The following is a 19,919-nucleotide window of genomic DNA, read 5'->3' on the forward strand; positions in this document are numbered from 1 at the left end:
TTTAAGAAGAATGGGTGTTGGCTCTTCTCTAAATGTTTCATAGAATTCACCTGTGAAGCCATCTGGTCTTGGACTTCTGTTTTTTGGAGATTTTTAATCACAGTTTCATTTTCATTACTTGTGATTGGTCTGTTCATATTTTCTATTTCTTCCTGGTTCAGTCTTGGAAGGTTATACCTTTCTAAGAATTTGTCCATTTCCTCCAGGTTGTCCATTTTATTGGCATAGAGTTGCTTGTAGTAGTCTCTTAGGATGCTTTGTATTTCTGTGGTGTCTGTTGTAACTTCTTTTACTGACACCTTTTACAAAAACTCCTTTTTCATTTCTAATTTTATTGATTTGAGTCCTCTCCCTCTTTCTTGATAAGTCTGGCTAATGGTTTATCAATTTTGTGTGTCTTCTCAAAGAACCAACTTTTAGTTTTATTGATCTTTGCTATTGTTTTCTTTGTTTCTATTTCATTGATTTCTGCTCTGATCTTTATGATTTCTTTCCTTCTACTAACTTTGGGTTTTGTTTGTTCTTCTTTCTCTTGTTCCTTTAGGTGTAAGGTTAGATTGTTTGAGATATTGCTTCCTGAGGTAGGCTTGTAAAGCTATAAACTTCCCTCTTAGAACTCCTTTTGCTGCATCCCATTGGTTTTGGATCATCGTCTTTTCATTGTCATTTTTCTCTAGGTATTTTTTTGATTTCCTCTTTGATTTCTTCAGTGATCTCTTGATTATTTAGTAACTTATTGTTTAGTCTCCATGTGTTTGTATGTTTTACATTTTTTCCCCTGTAATTGACTTCTAATCTCATAGCATTGTGTTCTGAAAAGATGCTTGATATGATTTCAGTTTTCTTAAATTTACTGAGGCTTGATTTGTCACCCAAGATGTGATTTATCCTGGAGAATGTTCCATGTGCACTTGAGAAGAAAGTGTAATCTGCTATTTTTGGATGGAATGTCCTATAAATATCAATTAAGTCTATCTGGTCTATTGTATCATTTAAAGCTTGTGTTGTGCTCCCATGTTGGGTGCAAATATTTACAATTGTTATATCTTCTTGGATTGATCCCTTGATCATTATGTAGTGTCATTCCTTGTCTCTTGTAACATTCTTTCTTTTAAAGTCTATTTTATTTGATATGAGTATTGCTACTCCAGCTTTCTTTTGATTTCCATTTGCGTGGAATATCTTCTTCCGTCCCCTCACTTTCAGTCGGTATGTGTCCCTAGGTCTGAAGTGGGTCTCTTGTAGACAGCATATAGATGGGTCTTGTTTTTGTATCCATTCAGGGAGCCTGTGTCTTTTGGTTGGAGCATTTAATCCATTCACATTTAAGGTAATTATCAATATGTATGTTCCTATTACCACTTACTTAATTGTTTTGGGTTTGTTTTTGCAGGTCCTTTTCTTCTCTTGTGTTTCCCACTTAGAGAACTTCCTTTAGTATTTCTTTTAGAGCTGGTTTGGTGGTGCTGAATTCTTTTAGCTTTTGCTTTTCTGTAAAACTTTTGATTTCTCCATCGAATCTGAATGAGAGATCCTTGCTGGGTAATCTTGGTTGTAGGTTGTTCCCTTTCATCACTTTAAATATGTCATGCCACTTCCTTCTGGCTTGTAGAGTTTCTGCTGAGAAATCAGTTGTTAACCTTATGGGAGTTCCCTTGTATGTTATTTGTAATTTTTCCCTTGCTGCTTTCAATACCTTTTCTTTGTCTTTAATTTTTGCCAGTTTGATTACTGTGTGTCTTGGCGTGTTTCTCCTTGGGTTTATCCTGCCTGGGACTCTCTATGCTTCCTGGACTTGGGTGGCTATTTCCTTTCCTATGTTAGGGAAGTTTTCGACTATAATCTCTTCAAATATTTTCTTGGGTCCTTCCTCTCTCTTTTCTCCTTCTGGGACCCCTATAATACGAATGTTGTGCTTAATGTTGTCCCAGAGGTCTCTTAGACTGTCTTCATTTCTTTTCAGTCTTTTTTCTTTATTCTCTTCCACAGCAGTGAATTCCACCATTCTGTCTTCCAGGTCACTTATCCATTCTTCTGCCTCAGTTATTCTGCTATTGGTTCCTTCTAGTGTAGTTTTCATTTCAATTATTGTATTGTTCATCTCTGTTTGTTTGTCCTTTAATTCTTCTAGGTCTTTGTTAAGCATTTCTTCCATCTTCTCGATCTTTGCCTCCATTCTTCTTCCGAGGTCCTGGAGCATCTTCACTATCATTATTCTGAATCCTCTCTCTTTTCTCCTTCTGGGACCCCTATAATACGAATGTTGTGCTTAATGTTGTCCCAGAGGTCTCTTAGACTGTCTTCATTTCTTTTCAGTCTTTTTTCTTTATTCTCTTCCACAGCAGTGAATTCCACCATTCTGTCTTCCAGGTCACTTATCCATTCTTCTGCCTCAGTTATTCTGCTATTGGTTCCTTCTAGTGTAGTTTTCATTTCAATTATTGTATTGTTCATCTCTGTTTGTTTGTCCTTTAATTTGCCAGCTTCCTGATGGGAGGGATTGGTGGTGGGTAGAGCTGGCTGTTCCTCTGGTGAGCAGAGTTCAGTAAAACTTTAATCTGCTTGTCTGCTGATACGTGGGGTTGGGTTCCCTCCCTGTTGGTTGTTTGGCCTGAGGCGACCCAACACTGGAGCCTACTGGGGCTCTTTGGCAGGGCTAGTGGCAGACTCTTGGTGGGCTCACGCCAAGGAGTACTTCCCAGAACTTGTCCTGCCAGTGTCCTTGTCCTCATGGTGAGCCACAGCCACCCCCTGCCTCTGCAGGAGACCCTCCAACACTAGCAGGTAGGTTTGGTTCAGTCTCCTATGGGGTCACTGCTCCTTCCCCTGGGTCCTTATGCACACACTACTTTGTGTGTGCCCTCCAAGAGTGGAGTCTCTGTTTCCCGCAGTCCTGTTGAAGTCTTGCAATCAAATCCCGCTAGCCTTCAGAGTCTGATTCTCTAGGAATTCCTCCTCCTGTTCCCGGAACCCCAGGTTGGGAAGCCTGATGTGGGGCTCAGAACCTTCACTTCAGTGGGTGGACTTGTGTGGTATAAGTGTTCTCCAGTTTGTGAGTCACCCAGGCGTGTGACAAACTGCTGGGTAGCAGTTACGGGATTTGATTTTATTGTGATTGAGCTCCTCCTGCTGTCTCATTGTGGCTTCTCTTTTGTCTTTGGATGTGGGGTATCTCTTTTGGTGAGTTCCAGTGTCTTCCTGTCGATGATTGTTCAGCAGTTAGTTGTGATTCTGGTGCTCTTGCAAGAGGGAGTGAGAGCACATCCTTCTACTCCGCCATTCTCATGGTATTTGTTATTTGGTATTTGAACCATTCTCATGGTATTTGTTTTTCTTCTTCTCACTTACTTCACTCTGTATGACAGACTCTAGGTTCATCCACCTCACTACAAATAATTCAATTTCGTTTCTTTTTATGGCTGAGTAGTATTCCATTGTATATATGTGCCACATCTTCTTTATCCATTCATCTGTCGATGGACACTTATGTTGCTTCCATGTCCTGGCTATTGTAAATAGAGCTGCAATGAACATTTTGGTACATGACTCTTTTTGAATTATGGTTTTCTCAGGGTATATGCCAAGTGGTGGAATTGCTGGGTCATATGGTAGTTCTATTTTTAGTTTTTTAAGGAACCCCCATACTGTTCTCCATAGTGGCTGTATCAATTTACATTCCCACCAGGAGTGCAAGAGGGTTCTCTTTTCTCCACTCTCCCCAGCATTTATTGTTTGTAGATTTTTAAATGATGGCCATTCTGACCGGTGTGAGGTGATACCTCATTGTGGTTTTGATTTGCATTTCCCTAATGATTAGTGATGTTGAGCATCCTTTCATGTGCTTTTTGGCAATGTGTATATCTTCGTAGGAGAAATGTCTATTTAGGTTTTCTGCCCATTTTTTGGATTGGGTGTTTGTGTTTTTGATAGTGAGCTGCATGAGCTGCTTTTACATGTTGGAGATTAAGCCTTTGTCAGTTGCTTCATTTACAAATATTTTCTCCCATTCTGAGGGTTGTCCTTTTGTCTTTTTTATGGTTTCCTTTGCTGTGCAATAGTTTTTAAGTTTAATTAGGTCCCATTTTTTAATTTTTGTTTTTATTTTCTATACTGTAGTAAGTGGATCATAAAAGATCTTGCTGTGTTTTATGTTAGAGTGTTCTGCCTATGTTTTTTTCTAAGCGTTTTATAGTGTCTGGCCTTACACTTAGGTCTTTAATCCATTGTGAGTTTATTTTTGTGTATGGTGTTAGGGAGTGTTGTAGTTTCATTCTTTTACATGTAGCTGTCCAGTTTTCCCAGCACCACTTATTGACGAGGCTGTCTTTTCTCCACTGTATAGTCTTGCCTTGTTCATCATAGATTAGTTGACCATATGTTCCTGGTTTATCTCCGGATTTCTTTCCTGTTCCAGTGGTGCATATTTCAGTTTTTGTGACAGTACCATACTGTTTTGATATATTACCTTTGTAATATAGTGTGAAGTCAGGGAGTCTGATTCTTCCAGCCTTGTTTATCTTTCTCAAGATTGGTTTGGCTATTAGGGGTGTATTTTTTTTTTTTGTATAAGGTTCTTTTTTAAAAAAAAATTATTGGAGTATAGTAGATTTACAATGTTGTGTTTCAGGTGTACAGCAAAGTGAACGAGTTATACATATATCCACTCTTTTAAAGATTCTTTTCCCATATAGGTCATTACAGTGTATGGAGTAGAGTTCCCTGTGCTGTGCAGTAGGTCCTTATTAGTTACCTGTTTTATATATAGTAGTGTGTATATGTCAATGCCAGTCTCCCAATTTATCCACACCCCATTTCCCCCCCTTTTCTCCAAACAAATCCTAGGTTTGTTTTCTACATCTGTGACTGTTTCTGTTTTGTAAATCAGTTCATTTGTACCTTTTTTTTTTCCCCACTGAAGTTGTGTTTGGTGCTGGGATCAACATAAAGTTCCCAACTTTTGAAGTTGCAGGTTTCAGGGGCAGACTGTTGAGTAATACTAGGTTAGGTACATTAAAGGGGGTGGAGCTGATATAAAGCCTGGTCAGAGAGAGATAGGGATCAGCTGATTGATTTAAAGCCCAATCACATGACTTAAAGGGTGGTTGAGTGGAGGGGGCCCTAAAATGTTTCTTTTCTTTCTCTGGCCAAGGACATCATATTTATAACTTTGGAATTTTTATGACCTACAAAACTAGAGCTGTTTCTATTTGGAAACGAGAAAAATACAGTATTTCAGTTTCATTCTTTTTTTTTTTTTTTTTTTTTTTTGCGGTACGCGGGCCTCTCACTGCCGTGGCCTCTCCCCCTGCGGAGCACAGGCTCCGGACGCGCAGGCTCAGCGGCCATGGCTCACGGGCCCAGCCGCTCCGCGGCATGTGGGATCCTCCTTTGCGGTACGCGGGCCTCTCACTGCCGTGGCCTCTCCCCCTGCGGAGCACAGGCTCCGGACGCGCAGGCTCAGCGGCCATGACTCACGGGCCCAGCCGCTCCGCGGCATGTGGGACCCTCGTGGACCGGGGCACGAACCCGTGTCCCCTGCATCGGCAGGCGGACTCTCAACCACTGCGCCACCAGGGAAGCCCTCAGTTTCATTCTTGAAAGAAACTTCTCATGGTTAACATGTATTGATTAAAAGATCTTCCTTCTGGAGAGATCCTAAAACTCTGTAGGTGACTTTATTGTGATTACAAAAAGAAGGGGAATGTAATCAGGCTGGAAGGTGCCCAAGGCCAGTGCAGCCAGCTGGGGGGTGGGGGGCAGGAGGAAGGGTTCAAAACTGCAGTTAGACAGGACAGCCACTAGAGGGTGCCAGAGCACCGGCGTCGTGCACATGCAGCTCCCAGTTTGGACCTCCAGAATGTGAAAGGGGCTTGGAGATGGGGTTGCTCTAACCTTAGGGAGGTGCCTGGACAGGAGGGGTTGGTTGCTGTGCGCCTGTGACTGGCCCATTTGGCTCCCTTCTCAGAGGGACACAGGTCGGCTAACTATATCCCATCTGGAAGTTACAGACAGATGGAGGGGCACAGTGGCCAGACAACCTGGCAGGCTGTCTGTGCTCTGACTGCATTTTCTCTCACCAGAGGCAGGACTCTGGGCAGAGAAATATTTTGCTTGACTCTTGGTCTTCAAGCTGTAGGCCTCCGTGAATGCTGGCATCTGGAACACAGAGCGGGTGGTTGTGAACCTGGAGTGTGTAAAACCAGTGGTATTCTGGAGGGCAGGCTGTGCTCCTCTCTGTGCCTTTCTGTCCAGAGTTCTCCCCAAACTTCTTTCTTCCCTATCTGAGTCTCTTCCACCTGTCTGCACTCCCGTAACCTGAGCCATGAGTGATCACAGCCTGTATGCCCAAGAGACATCATATGGTGTTTGTCTTTCTGTCTGGCTGACTGCACTCACTATGACCATCTCTAGGTCCACCCATGTTGTCTCAAATGGCATTATTTCATTCTTCTTTATGGCTGAGTAATATTCCATTGTATATATGTGCTACATCTTCTTTATCCATTCATCTGTGAATGGACATTTAGGTTGCTTCCATGTCCTGGCTATTGTAAATAGTGCTGCAATGAACACTGGGTGCATGTGTCTTTCCGAATTATGGTTTTCTCCAGATATATGCGCAGGAGTGGGTTAGCTAGAGTGTATGATGGCTCTGTATGTAGTTTAAAAAAATTTTTTATTGGAGTATAGTTGATTTACAATGTTGTGTAAGTTTCAGGTGTAGAGCAAAGTGAATCAGTTATACATATATCCACTCTTCTTTTTTTTAAGATTCTTTTCCCATATAGGTCATTACAGAGTATTGAGTAGAGGTCCCTGTGCTATACAGTAGGGCTTTACTAGTTATTTTATATACAGTAGTGTGTATATGTCAATCTCAATCTCCTAATTTATCCCTGCCCCCTCCCATCCCCTGGTAACCATAAGTTTGTTTTCTACATCCGTGACTCTACTTTTGTTTTGTAAATGAGTTCATTTGTACCTTCTTTTTTTTTTTTAAAGATTCCACATATAAACAATATCATATATTTGTCTTTCTGTGTCTGACTTCACACAGTATGAGAATCTCTAGCCACCCATGTTGCTGCAAATGGCATTATTTTGTTCTTTTTTATGGCTGAGTAACATTCCATTGTATGTGTGTGTATGTGTATATACACATACACACACATATACACACCACATCTTCTTTATCCATTCATCTGTCAGTAGACACTTATGATGCTTCCATGTCTTGACTATTGTAAATAGTGCTGCAGTGAACATTGGGGTGCATGTATCATTCTGAATTATGGTTTTCTCCAGGTATATGCCCAGGAGTGGGATTGCTGGGTCATATGGTAGTTCTATTTTTAGTTTTTTAAGGAACCTCCATACTGTTCTCCATAGTGGCTGTACCAGTTGACATTCCCACCAACAGCATAGTAGGGTTCCCTTTTCTCCATACCCGCTCCAGCATTTATTGTTTGTAGATTTTTTGATGCTGGCCACTCTGACCGGTATGAGGGAATACCTCATTGTAGTTTTGATTTGCATTTCTCTAATAATTAGCGATGTTGAGCATCTTTTCATGTGCCTCTTGGTCATCTGTATGTCTCTTTGGAGAAATGTCTATTTAGGTGTTCTGTCCATTTTTTGATTGGGTTGATTTTTTTGATATTGAGCTGCATGAGTTTGTATATTTTGGAGATTAATCCCTTGTCGGTTGCATTGTTTGCAAATATTTTCTCCCAGTCCATAGGTTGTCTTTTCATTTTGTTTATCGTTTCCTTTGCTGTGCAATAGTTTTTAAGTTTAATTAGGTTCCATTTGTTTATTGTTGTTTTTATTTTTAGTACTCTAGGAAGTGGATCAAAAAAGATCTGCAGTGTTTTATGTTAAAGAGTGTTCTGCCTATGTTTTTTCCTAAGTGTTTTATAGTGTCTGACCTTACATTTATGTCTTTAATCCATTTTGAGTTTATTTTTGTGTATGGTGTTAGGGAGTGTTATAATTTCATTCTTTTACATGTAGCTGTCCACTTTTCCCAGCACCGCTTATTGAAGAGACTGTGTTTTCCCAATTGTATATTCTTACCTTGTTCATCATAGATTAGTTGACCATATGTATGTGGGTTTATCACTGGACTTTCTATCCTGTTCCACTGATCTGTATTTCAGTCTTTGTGACAGTACCATACTGTTCTGATTACTTTAGATCTGTAGTACAAAGTCAGGTAGCCTGATTCCTCCAGCTCTGTTTTTCTTTCTCAAGATTCCTTTGGGTATTCGAGGTCTTTTGTGTCTCCATAGAAATTGTACAATTTTTTTGTTCTAATTCTTTAAGAAATATCATAGGGATTGCATTGAATCTGTAGATTGCTTTGGGTAGTATAGTCACTTTCACAATATTGATTCTTCCAATCCAAGAATGTGGTATATCTCTCTCTCTGTGTTGTCTCTGATTTCTTTCATCAGTGTCTTACAGTTTTCTGAGTACAGGTCTTTTGCTTTCTTAGGTAGGTTTATTCTTAGGTATTTTATTCTTTTTGTTGCGATGGTCAATGGGATTTTTCCCTTAATTTCTCCTTCTGATCTTTTGTTGTTAGTGGATAGGAATGCAAGAGATTTCTGTGTGTTATTTTTGTATCCTGCAACTTTACCACATTCACTGATGAGCTCCAGTAGTTTTCTGGTAATATATTTAGGATTTTCTGTGTGTAGTATCATGTCACCTGCAAACAGTTGACAGTTTTACTTCTTCTTTTCCAATTTGTATTCCTTTTATTTCTTTTTCTTCTCTGATTGCCATGGCTAGGACTTCCAAAACTATGTTGAATAATAGTGTTGAGAGTGGACATCCTTGTCTTGTTCCTGATCTTAGAGGAAATGCTTTCAGTTTTTCACCATTGAGAATGATGTTTGCTGTGGGATTGTTGTATATGACTTTTACTATGTTGAGGTAGGTTCCCTCTGTGCCCACTTTCTGGAGAGTTTTTATCATAAATCGCTGTTGAATTTTGTCAAAAGCCTTTTCTGTGTCTATTGAGATGATGCTATTTATTATTCTTCAGTTTGTTAATATGGTGTATCACATTGATTGATTTGCATATATTGAAGAATCCTTGCATCCCTGGGATAAATCCCACTTGATCGTGGTGAATGATCCTTTTAATGTTTTGTTGGATTCTGTTTACTAGTATTTTGTTGAGGATTTATTTTTTTTAATTTTTGGCTGTGTTGGGTCCTCGTTTCTGTGCGAGGGCTTTCTCTAGTTGCGGCGAGCGGGGGCCCCTCTTCATCTTGGTGCACAGGCCTCTTACTGTTGTGGCCTCTCTTGTTGCGGAGCACAGGCTCCAGACGCACAGGCTCAGTAGTTGTGGCTCATGGGCCCAGTTGCTCTGTGGCATGTGGGATCTTCCCGGACCGGGGCACGAACCCATGTCCCCTGCATCGGCAGGCGGATTCTCAACCACTGCGCCACCAGGGAAGCCCCTTGTTGAGGATTTTTGCCTCTATGTTCATCGGTGATATTGGCCTGTAATTTTCTTTTTTTGTGATTATCTTTGTCTAGTTTTGGTATCAGGGTGATGATGGTGGCCTTGTAGAATGAGTTTGGGAGTGTTCCTTCCTCTGCAATTTTTTGGAAGAGTTTGAGAAGGGTGGGTGTTAGCTCTTCTCTAAATGTTTGATTGAATTCGCCTGTGAAGCCTCTGGCCCTGGACTTTTGTTGGAAGATTTTAAATCACAGTGGGTGGCAGCCACACCTGGTTGCTAGTCATGTGCCCATTCCTTTCTTAGAGACACAGGTGAACTAGGACAGGTCTCCCTCTGGAGAGGGTTGCAGGCAGCCCCTAGGTGTGTGTTTAATTAGAAGCCTGCCCCTCAGGCCATAGCTGTGAAGACCACTGCTCTGTGTCACAGAGAGAGAGACCGGGGTGCTTCAGTGTGCTGCCTGTGTGCTCTGCCCCGGAGGGTAGCAGGGTAAGAACCGTTTCTGTTACACTTACAGGACTCGCAAATGTAAGCCCCCCCTGGCTGGCAGAGCTAGGCCATTCAGGTGTCCCCTGGGCCCCAGGCCAGTGCATGGGCCCCTTTAGGGGCGCTAGTGGCAATCTGGAGGTAAAGGGATGGCGTGAAGACAGCGCCTGCCCTTGGGGGTTTCTGGAGAGGATTCGGGTTGACACGTGTCCAGCTAGATGTCTGTCCCTCGGGCTGAACATAAGCAAAGAAGCCTCCTTCACAGAGGGTCTGGGCGCTTTTCGGTCGGTGGCCTCTGTGCTGGCCCGTGGGGTGGGCTAGTCCATGCAGCCCTGGAAGAAGCATCTCTCAGTGCCCTGCAGCCTTGTCTCATGGACAGAAGCCCCGCTGGCTTTCAAAGCTCCACGTCTTGGGGGCTGGTCTCGGAGGCAGGCCTTAAAGGTTGGGGTCCTGGTGAGGGGTTCAAACCCTTCACTCGCCGGGAAAGCTTGGTGTCGAGTTCCCTCCTGACTGTGGGTCACCGTGCCGGGCAGTGGGGTCACGGTGAGGCTGGGCCTCAGCGCCTCCTGTTGTGACGTGGGTCTGTTCTCATTCACCCGAGGTTTCTTTTGGAGGAAATGGGTCTGTACGTAGTAGCGGATCTGGTGTCTGGGGAGGACCTCTTGAGCCAGAACCCCATATGCTTAATCCCTAAGAGAGCGGCTATGGTATGTGGTCGCAGGACGCTTTCCCAGGGGATGACAGGATCCGCTGTTACTCACAAGCACACGTCTGGTGAACTGCTGAGGCAGGTGGGGTTCTGAGTCGGCTCCCAGCGACCCCCACCCCGGGGTGCACCCCCCTTCTCTCTCACCCACGTGCAGATCCCAGATCAGGTGGTCCCTTAAAAGGCACAGGACTCTCCTTGACCAGAGTCAAAGCGTGAGCGGGATTTGTCCCGAGGGGGATTCTCACTGCCGGTTTTGGTGAGGGAGCGGGGGTGACGCGGCCTGTAGCAGCCCAGTGCCCCCTGCTGACAGACCACGTGAGAGCCCGTCCTAGCAAGGAGCCCAATTCTGTCCCAGCCGCTTGCGCTCAGGTGAGAATGCGCTGCAGTGGACACAGTGGTTCTAGTCGGTACCAGTTTATTACAGCAGGCAGTAGAAAATGAAAACGACTGAATATTTGCTTCACAAAATTGCAACTATTATTTGTTAAATATTTATTGATGTTAAATCCACATTACACCAGCACAACAATCCAAAGTAGTAAGATAGATAGTACTTATTTCTTTATAAATACATGAAAGGTGGCAAAATAATGCTACTTAATCCCAAACCCAGCAAATCAGCAAAAAGTCACATTCAGAAAAATTTGGCAAGTAAGAGATGATGTTAAGTCATAATTCTACAGTATAGAAAGGTCCAGGAGAGACTTTGCACGGTGTCTGAAATCCCACATCAGCAACGCACGTAGGTGTGGTCAGAGACACGTGTGCCACTCTGCACAGAACGTGGGCACCGGAGCTCCAGCCTGGCATTTAAAGCTTGCTTGGTTGGTGCTCTTACAAGGAAGTAGAAAGCTGTCCATGTGAAGCAGTACAATGGAATATACACGGTGGCACACAGATACAAAATTACTTAAAAAATACGTATTGAATTGAGTAACTGAGCTAAGAGAGTTCAACATTTTTATTATAAATAATGAAAGATAAATGTGTTTTGCATAAGGAATACAGTGTGTTCTCTTCATAGGAAAGTACCATTAAAGACTCAGGTTTTATAATATCAGCCCAAATTTGTTTTTTTCTCCTTTTTAAAGTTTATTGGTTCCGATTTAAAACCATCAAGTCTGGTCAGAATCCACTCCATCTAGCTGATGCAGAATTACAGGCATTCAAAAAGCAGTCTTTGCCGAGATGCCTTTACAAACTACTTGGAACCCAGCACCTTCTTAAAGCAAAAAGGTCTCGTGGCAGCAGGGAAGTGAATTCATAGTTTCCATCCACCGTATGGCGGTGCCATGGAGAAAATGCATTCTGGCACCCCCGTCTTTGTCTCCCCAAGTAGACTAGTGCCCACAGGCCGTTTCTGATCCGTGACAACCTCGCAGCTCAGCCCATATTCAACTTGCGGTGTGCACCTCCATCTCCGGCGCCAGCTCCGACACTGCAGTGTCCCGAGCTTCCCTCCGGCTGACCCTCGAGGCCCTGACTTGGGAATGGCGTTGTTTTGTCGCTTCTAGTTTAGGTTAAGTTTGAAGAAAACCAAGGAAAAGCCTGGCCTTTACCGTCTCGTGCTCCGCTACTTTCCTCTAAATGAACACAGTCTGAGTGTGCTGCCTGTACTTCCTTCCCCTCCTCGCTCCGCTCCTTCCAAGCCCATCTCCTCCAGATACTACACACCTTGGTCACTTGGGTGGTTTGCACGCCCTTCGTGGAATGGACTGCGATATGCTTCTGCTTTATTCAGAGTTCTTCGCATTATTTTAATATGGTTTGTAAGTAAGCGCCCTACCAAGGTAACACGAAAAGAAACTACTACACGTAAAGAAAAAAAGGTTAAGAACGAAGGTCTTGACCTTGTTAGAAAACTCTTGATGTTAACAGAACTGAAGGCAGGTGGCTCCTCCCGCACGGTTTAGTGGAAAACGATTTGCAGACAGGCGTTTCCTTGCGCTTCCTGGTGGCGCCCTCCTCCTCCCATGCCCCGCGTGGGTCCCTGGCTGCGTGAGCACAGTGCCCCGCGGAGCCGAGCCCAGGCGGTGTCCCCTGTGGTGCAGCCACCTCCGGGGAGCCCCCCGAGCTCACGCTGGGTGGCAGCACCTACGCTAGTGAAGACACTCGGGACAACACAGGTCGTGGTCACCTTTTTTCCGTTAGCACTTTGGCATTTCAGACCCCCTGAATCACAGCACTTCCCAAAGTTTTAAATTGGCTGATGAATGTGACTTCTCCGTGCAAGGTGTGCATTCCTATCAATCAATCAGCATCGCGCACACAGCCTCTACGTCTGGTTTACCAGGAAGAAGAGTAGGACTGTGGTGTCCTTTTGTTTCTTAGAGCCAAAGGTATGTTTCTGCCTTTTACGTCCCGTGACAGAGGAGGGTGTGGGTCAAGGCAGCGGCGGTTGCAGTGTCTGGGCTCGGCGGAGAGCGCCAGCTCACAGGTCCTCGCTCTCCACCAGGCCGGGGCTCAGCATCAGGTGGGACGGGCTGGCCTCGGGCTGGAACGCAGCCCTGATGTCGAGTCCCTGGTCCGAGAGCGCGGCGTAGCGGCTGGCCGAGGGCCGCACCCGCTTCGGCTTGGTGCTTGGCGGGGGCTGCTGCCACTGGGCTGCAAGACACAACACGGAACTCAGAATCTGTAACCAGGTAGCATGGCTCTGGCTGTGTACCAGGCACGTGTTCTTTGCAAAAGAAAGACCGAACACATCCATGGTACAAGTCCTAAAATGTACGGGTGGTTCTGCAGTCTACTCATGTTGCAGGTTTACTGCCTACACAGGGTGGTGGGACTACAGCAGCTCGGGGACAGAGACAGCGTGTAGTTTATCTTGACAGTACTCACTGCAGCTCGGGGAGTCCTTTGAAATGGCTGCTACACTTCCTGATTCTCACTTTGAAAAAAACCTCAAAGCTCAAAATGTATAAATGCCACAGTAATGACAGTCATCAGTTACTCTGGACGGATGTTCTAACACGAATTGTTTGAAAGGAACCGGGCAAGAGGGAAGGTTGAGGTCAGTCATTTCTTATGTGTGAAATCAGTTCTGAATTTTTCCTAGTGGTTTTCTTGTCACTAGATCACATAATGCTACTGGGCTAGTTTGTAAACTTAGTTAAGAACTTTTTTCTTTCAATCTGGGATGCATGTACACAAATACACGTACACAAACACTCACAAGCCTACTGCTGAACTGCTTAAGATATGTTAACACAAAGCACTAAGCCACAGGAAGTATGCATTCCAGGTTCAAGGGGCCACACGTTTAGAGTGAATTAAGATGCTGTGACAGGATCATAGCTTAGGGAGAAATGTTAAAAGGCAGTCATTTGCACAAGGCCGTAACAAAATGTGAAAAATCTGTGCTTATGCCTTTGCCTGGTGTTAACTCCTAAGGGTGCTGGGTAAGAAAGCCACAGCTGGGTAGCCGACGCCAGAGAAATCCACATGCACGTTTTGCTAAAAACGCAAAGTTCCTGAGTGATACTTGGGCACTGTTCTCCTGGCGAGGTTCACTATTAATGTTGAGAAACTATAAATAGAAAGAGAAAGAGCAGTGTGAAATTTCTGGCAAATGAAGCGCTACAGCTGTCGATCAGAGTAACGTGACTTGGTGTGTCGACGCCCGGCTTGGCGTAACTGAAGGAACCAGTGCACCGAGGCGGCGGGGGTGGGGGGGGCACTCACTGTAGACGTCCAGCCGGGCCGTGCAGGACACGATCCCCGCCTCGTTCTTGGCCGACACCGTGTACCAGCCAGCGTCGTCCTTGGTGGCTCCCTGGATGAGCAGACACACGTAGCCGTAGTTGTCCTGGTGCAAGCTGCAAAAGACGGACATGGCCATAGGGCGCGAAATGTTTCAGGACACGAAGCCTCGCTTTTCCTGAGCTCATGAGAAACAGAACTGTGCGAGCAGCGGATAACAGGGTCCTCCTAATTCTGCACGGGCCGCCAGCCCGTGACAGCTAATGGGAGAGGGGAGGGGCCGGGAGGCTGAAGGAAGCCGAGCACTTAATTCCCAGGGGAGGATCTGCCCCCGCAAAGCACTGCCTGCGCTAGGCGGGGAGCCGCTGCAGCGCACGGCAGGGCAGCCGCCTCCGGAAAGGGCAGGTGGGTGGGGGGCGGCCCCGTGGGCTCTCACCTCACGCGGTCCGTGCTGTGAGTGAGCGACTCGTTTTCCTTCTTCCAAAATATCTGCGGCGGCGGCACCCCGGACACCCGGCATTCCAGCCGCACCGGGTACCCGTCCGCCACCCCCGTGTTCTGCAGCTTCTCGAGGAACACTGGGGCCTTGTACGCTTCCTTAGCTACGAAGACACGAGATGGATTACCTACCCGTGACGGGTGCAAAAGGCATCACAAAAGAAGGCAGGTGCTTTCAGCAATACCGCTCAAGTTTGCTGATGTCGTTTTTCACGTCAGGTGCAGGATGCTTGTCCTCTCTCCAAGGAATCCCTCCTCCACCAAGGAAGGTTCCTACCCTTCATCCCACTCCTTTCTCTCCTCAATCAGTTCACGTCCGACAGGCCCGCATCTGCTCCCCGGAGCGCCCGCCTGAGTGCTCTCGGGGGACCTCCGGCAGGCTGGCGGGGACTGATGAGGGTCCCCGCCTCAGCCCACCGCTGCCGTCTAGCAACGCTGATCCGCTAGATTCCCGCCCTGCTGGCCCAAAGACTGAGGATTTCTAGGTCCTGGCTTAAGAGAGACATACCACAGGCTATAAAGGGGGAGACAAGAGGAGAGGCAGCTTTAAATAGTTACCTAAACACTAGGAATGTACATTCTATACAAGTTCCAATTTGTATTTCTTTGAAGAAAGCTATGAAAACGACGACTATTACCCAGTCCGGAAAAATCAGAACTGTTAGTAACACTCTGATTATTACCATCAGTGTTTCCTTGGATCTGCGGTGGGGACAGTCCCAGAGGAAGAATGTGTCTTAGCTACCATCATCCTAGCTACCAACAATGAGTCTGAGGGGGCGGCCTTCTCCACTCCCTCCTCTGTGACAAATAATAGCAAAGCAGAGGTAAACGTTCTACCTGAAATTTTTAAAAACCTAAGACCCTCTATGACCTTGAATTACGTAGAGGGTGAATTTTTATTGGACTTTTTTGTGGTTACTTGACCTGGGCTACTCTGGGAGGAGACCTCACTCGGTGCTCTTCCTGGGTCCCAGTCTTCAAAAGAGCATAAAACGTGTAAGACAGGCCTTTAGGCCGCAGCGAGCCTCCACAGTAGGTGTCACATCTACGTCCTGGAGCTCGGCTAGGCAGGCTCGTGGGGGTGCAGAGACAGAGCTGCCGGAGGACACAGCCAGAAAACGAGAGCTGGGCTGGGAGCTGAGCCCGGACTTCCTCCGGAAGTGCCGACGGGGGCACCTCGGGCCCGAGGACAGGTGTGGTCGATGGGGGGACCCCAACAGTTGAGTTTTTGAGGAGGGAGGGCTGGAGGAAGGCGTGAAACTGAAGCGGGTCTGACACACAGGCTGCACGCTGCCCACGTTCTTGTGCGAACACGTCTAGGTGTTCGTTGTCACGCGAATCCCCAGCCCGGACTGTAGCCGGGCCGCCCGCCGCGTCCTCGCTGCTGCTGTTTCCCAGGGAGCTCGAAGGCTCCTGGCACCGGAGGGGCACCGGAGCCCGGCCCCTGGGAAAGTCACTTCATCTCTCCCAATTCCCATTTGCTGACCGCCTCATGGGGCTGCCGTGAGGAGCGGGTGAGCGCTTCGCACGCAGCGATGAGAAACAAACGCTCCGTTCTGCCGCTTCTTTCAGATGAGCCCAGAGATCAGGCTCTCTACTCATGCTCTGCTCCTCAGGACACTGAACCTTTCCCTAAACTCGTTTCCCATACCTAAGGGTAAAACTTTATTCTGGTGGGTAAATTTCGTAAAGATATATAGTCAATTAAAAAGCAAACCTGAGTTTAATCTGTCTATGCCACTGGGGGTAGATCACAGTGTTTCCAAGTTTTGAATTTTGAAATCACTGCACATGACTTCAAAAGCTAGGTCTACGTGGAGAACTTGCCGCATGAGCACTTTCTCCTACAGCGTCTGGCTCCTGGAGGCCGGGCTGCTGCTGCCTTTCCTGTGTGACACTGGGGGCCCAGGAGAAGGGGAACGGCCCAGAAAAAGAAAAACTGCTCAAACCCTTTCCTTTGGCTGCCAGGCTGACGGGGGAAGGGAAGAAAAATAACCACGGCTACGGCGAAGAAAAAGTGATGTTTCTGACTTGCCAGGTCTTAACACGTTGATGATAACAGTCTGTTTTTTTCAGCGGTTTGATGTACTTTCCACGTGGGTTAGTTTGTTCCTACATCTGACGCTCACCCTGGGAGAGGTTCCCGGGACCTACCTGCGACCACGAGCTCCAGGCTGAAGGAGTTGTGTCCAGCCCGGTTGGTGGCCACGCACGTGTAGATGCCGGCGTCCCGGGCTGTGACGGGCTCGATGATCAGAGAGTGCACCCCGTTCTCTCGCACCAGCATCTTGTGGGTGCTGTCCTGGCGGATGGGCTTGCCGTCCAGCAGCCAGCTGAGATCGGGGGTTGGCAGCCCACTGACCTAAACCGGGAAGGAAATGCGAATGAATTCCTCTGCTACGGAAACAGAGCGAAGTCACGAACACCTAAGACACCGGCACAGACTCCTCCTTCCGGACAACATGAGGCTCTTAGCATCAGGTCACGTCTCTTACTTACTTATTTACTTATTTTTGGCCGCATCGGGTCCTTGTTGCGGTGCGCGGGCTTCTCACTGAGGTGGCTTCTCTTGTTGTGGAGCACGGGCTCTAGGCACGTGGGCTTCAGTAGTTGTGGCACGTGGGCTCAGTAGCTGTGGCTTGTGGGCTCTAGAGCGCAGGCTCAGTAGTTGTGGCTCACGGGCTTAGTTGCTCCGCGGCATGTGGGATCCTCCCGGACCGGGGCTCGAACCCGTGTCCCCTGCATTGGCAGGCGGGTTCTCAACCACTGCGCCACCAGGGAAGCCCACGTTTCTCTTGCTTAAAATCTTTGAATAGCTTCTCGGCACATACGGGCTCACTTCTAAACATTTCTTACACAGCAGCCCAGAGAAGGGTGGAATGGGGACTAAAAACATTCGCCATCGTCTTTCCTCACCTAGGTTATAAAGATGCTGAGGGTGATGTCAGCCCAGGGCTCTGAGCCCTTTGGAAAAAAGATGTCCGACCATGACAAGGACTCACACTCAGCTCGCATGGTTCGCGATAAAGCCTCTCATCAAGGCTGCTTTAGCTGCGGAGACATTAGTTAACGCGGCCATTAAGACACAGGGCTGTTATTATTTTATAATCCTTGAAAGGAAGTAATAGGAGCCATACGAAATTACCCAGAAAGCCATCTGAACAAATTAGCCTCACAATGGAAACATTAAAAAAAAAAAAAAAAGCACCACTCTCCAGACCATGACAGTCATGCTGACCAGAGATCAGACAAAAGCACGTTTAATGGCTAACAGCATGGTGTGCAGCGAAGGGAGGGGTGGCCACCGTCTGTCAGCTCTTTACTCTAGGGCCCTGCATTCTGAACGGGAAGAAAAGCACCAGTAAGGAAGGCCCTTTCACCCCACCCCAAATGTACCAGTGGGAAATCACATACGGAAAGATGTCAGTGGGACTGTAAACCGAGTCTTTTGAGAATCAGCTCTGCCAAAATCAGCCAGAGAACTCGCACATTCCACTGCTGCCGTGTGGCGCTCATGTATACTGCCCCCGGGATGCCTCACCCCCCAACAGACAGCAAAGGCCTAGGAATTTACAGAAAACAATTAAGTCACTGGCTAAAAGCGGGCCAGGCTCTGCACCCTCCCATCCGTCCACCTGCCACCCCTGGCGCTCCACGCCCGCTCTACCTGTCGGGCCAGCACAGGTGCACGGAGGAAGCGGGTGGGCTCTCCCGCGCGTGCTGCACACCTGGCCCTCCTGGCCGGTCAGGTACTGGTGAGGCCGCAGCAGGTTTAGGAGGGAGACGCCGCACGCACTCTGGGCCCGCCTGGGCCAGAGCTGCGCGGCCGGGCAGAGGGGAAGAGGGGAAGGCCGAGTCCTCTCCCTCTGAGGCCGGCAAGGCGGGCCTGACTTCAGGAACTGGGTCACTGTAAGCGGGCGCCAGCCTGGACAGGTGGGCGGCTCTGGCTGCCGTGGGAACGCGGGGAAGCAGAGGAGTTTACTCCTGCCGGGGCAGTCAGTGTCTGGGGAGCGAGTCGGGGGCCCAGCAGCTGCCTGAGTGACTGGCCTGTGCCCGTGATTCTTTTTTCCCTCTTAAAGTTTAAATACACTGGAAAAGATTTTTTTTCCTGAACTGAGTAACAGCACTCTGTCTGTCCTTGTGACAAGATTTGCCACATTTGTCCAGGTCTGATCATAACAGTAAAATCAACATATTACCTTTTGTTTCCAATATTCTTTTAAAGGCAGGCATTTCAAGGACAGCTGTGTCACTCGCAGAAAAATAAAGTGCTATGATTTCTTTCTTAAATGTGATCAAAAGTAGAGCCAATAGTATTGTGAATCTCCATGTAGCCATCGCCTAGATTCACTCTCTTTTGTAATTTTTCATATTTTAAAAATAGCCCCCAAACTTGATACTTTATGGAGTATCACTCTAAAAGACCAGATTCTTCTTACACAGTCACAGCTCCCTTTTTACACATAAAATTAACATTAATAGTAATCCCTTGGTATCATCTAATTTTCTAAAATAAAATTTCCCCTGGGGACTCAAATGTCATTTTACAGGTGGTCTGTATGAATTCTTAGTTACAGACCCCAAATAAATGTACACATATAAATATATACACACTGAAACTGAATCTGTACACTTATACCGTAAAAAGAATTATGTTGCAAACAATGCGATTGCAAGGGTAGTCTCCAAAATGTACAAACAAACAGCTCATGTGGCTCAATAACAAAAAAACCAAAAATCAAACAACCACCCAATCAAAAAATGGGCCGAAGTCCTAAATAGACATTTCTCCAAAGACGACATACACAGGCACATGAAAAGATGCTCAACACTGCTGATTATTAGAGAAATGCAAATCGAAACTACAGTGATGTATCACCTCACACCAGTCAGAAGGGCTATCATCAGAAAGTTTACAAATGGGTTTCCCTGGTAGTGCAGTGGTTGAGAATCCACCTGCCAATGCAGGGGACACGGGTTCGAGCCCCGGTCTGGGAGGATCCCACGTGCCGCAGAGCGGCTGGGCCCGTGAGCCATGGCCGCTGGGCCTG

At 46.6% G+C, this 19,919-nt stretch overlaps 2 protein-coding genes across 6 annotated transcripts in view; one reads left to right on the forward strand and one right to left on the reverse strand.

The window, feature by feature from the left end:
* CBR4 (carbonyl reductase 4) overlaps positions 1-19,919 on the forward strand; it is a 99,679-nt gene that overhangs the window by 67,235 nt on the left and 12,525 nt on the right. The gene's annotated exons all lie outside the window — the stretch shown is intronic.
* Positions 11,144-19,919, reverse strand: part of PALLD (palladin, cytoskeletal associated protein) — a 388,874-nt gene continuing 380,098 nt past the window's right edge. For 4 of the 5 annotated variants that reach the window (XM_028494272.2, XM_024130749.3, XM_028494274.2 and 1 more), the window contains 4 exons: positions 17,023-17,230; positions 14,804-14,969; positions 14,350-14,483; positions 11,144-13,272 (listed from right to left, as the gene is read on the reverse strand). In XM_028494272.2, the coding sequence (XP_028350073.1) occupies positions 13,100-13,272; positions 14,350-14,483; positions 14,804-14,969; positions 17,023-17,230 (681 nt within the window). In that variant the 3' untranslated portion in view covers positions 11,144-13,099. Of the gene's footprint in view, positions 13,273-14,149; positions 14,195-14,349; positions 14,484-14,803; positions 14,970-17,022; positions 17,231-19,919 lie in introns of all 5 variants that reach the window. The other variant, XM_028494273.2, reaches the window with a different exon arrangement.

This window comes from Physeter macrocephalus, chromosome 9 (assembly GCF_002837175.3).
Source record: "Physeter macrocephalus isolate SW-GA chromosome 9, ASM283717v5, whole genome shotgun sequence".
In the NCBI taxonomy this organism is placed as follows: domain Eukaryota; kingdom Metazoa; phylum Chordata; class Mammalia; order Artiodactyla; family Physeteridae; genus Physeter; species Physeter macrocephalus.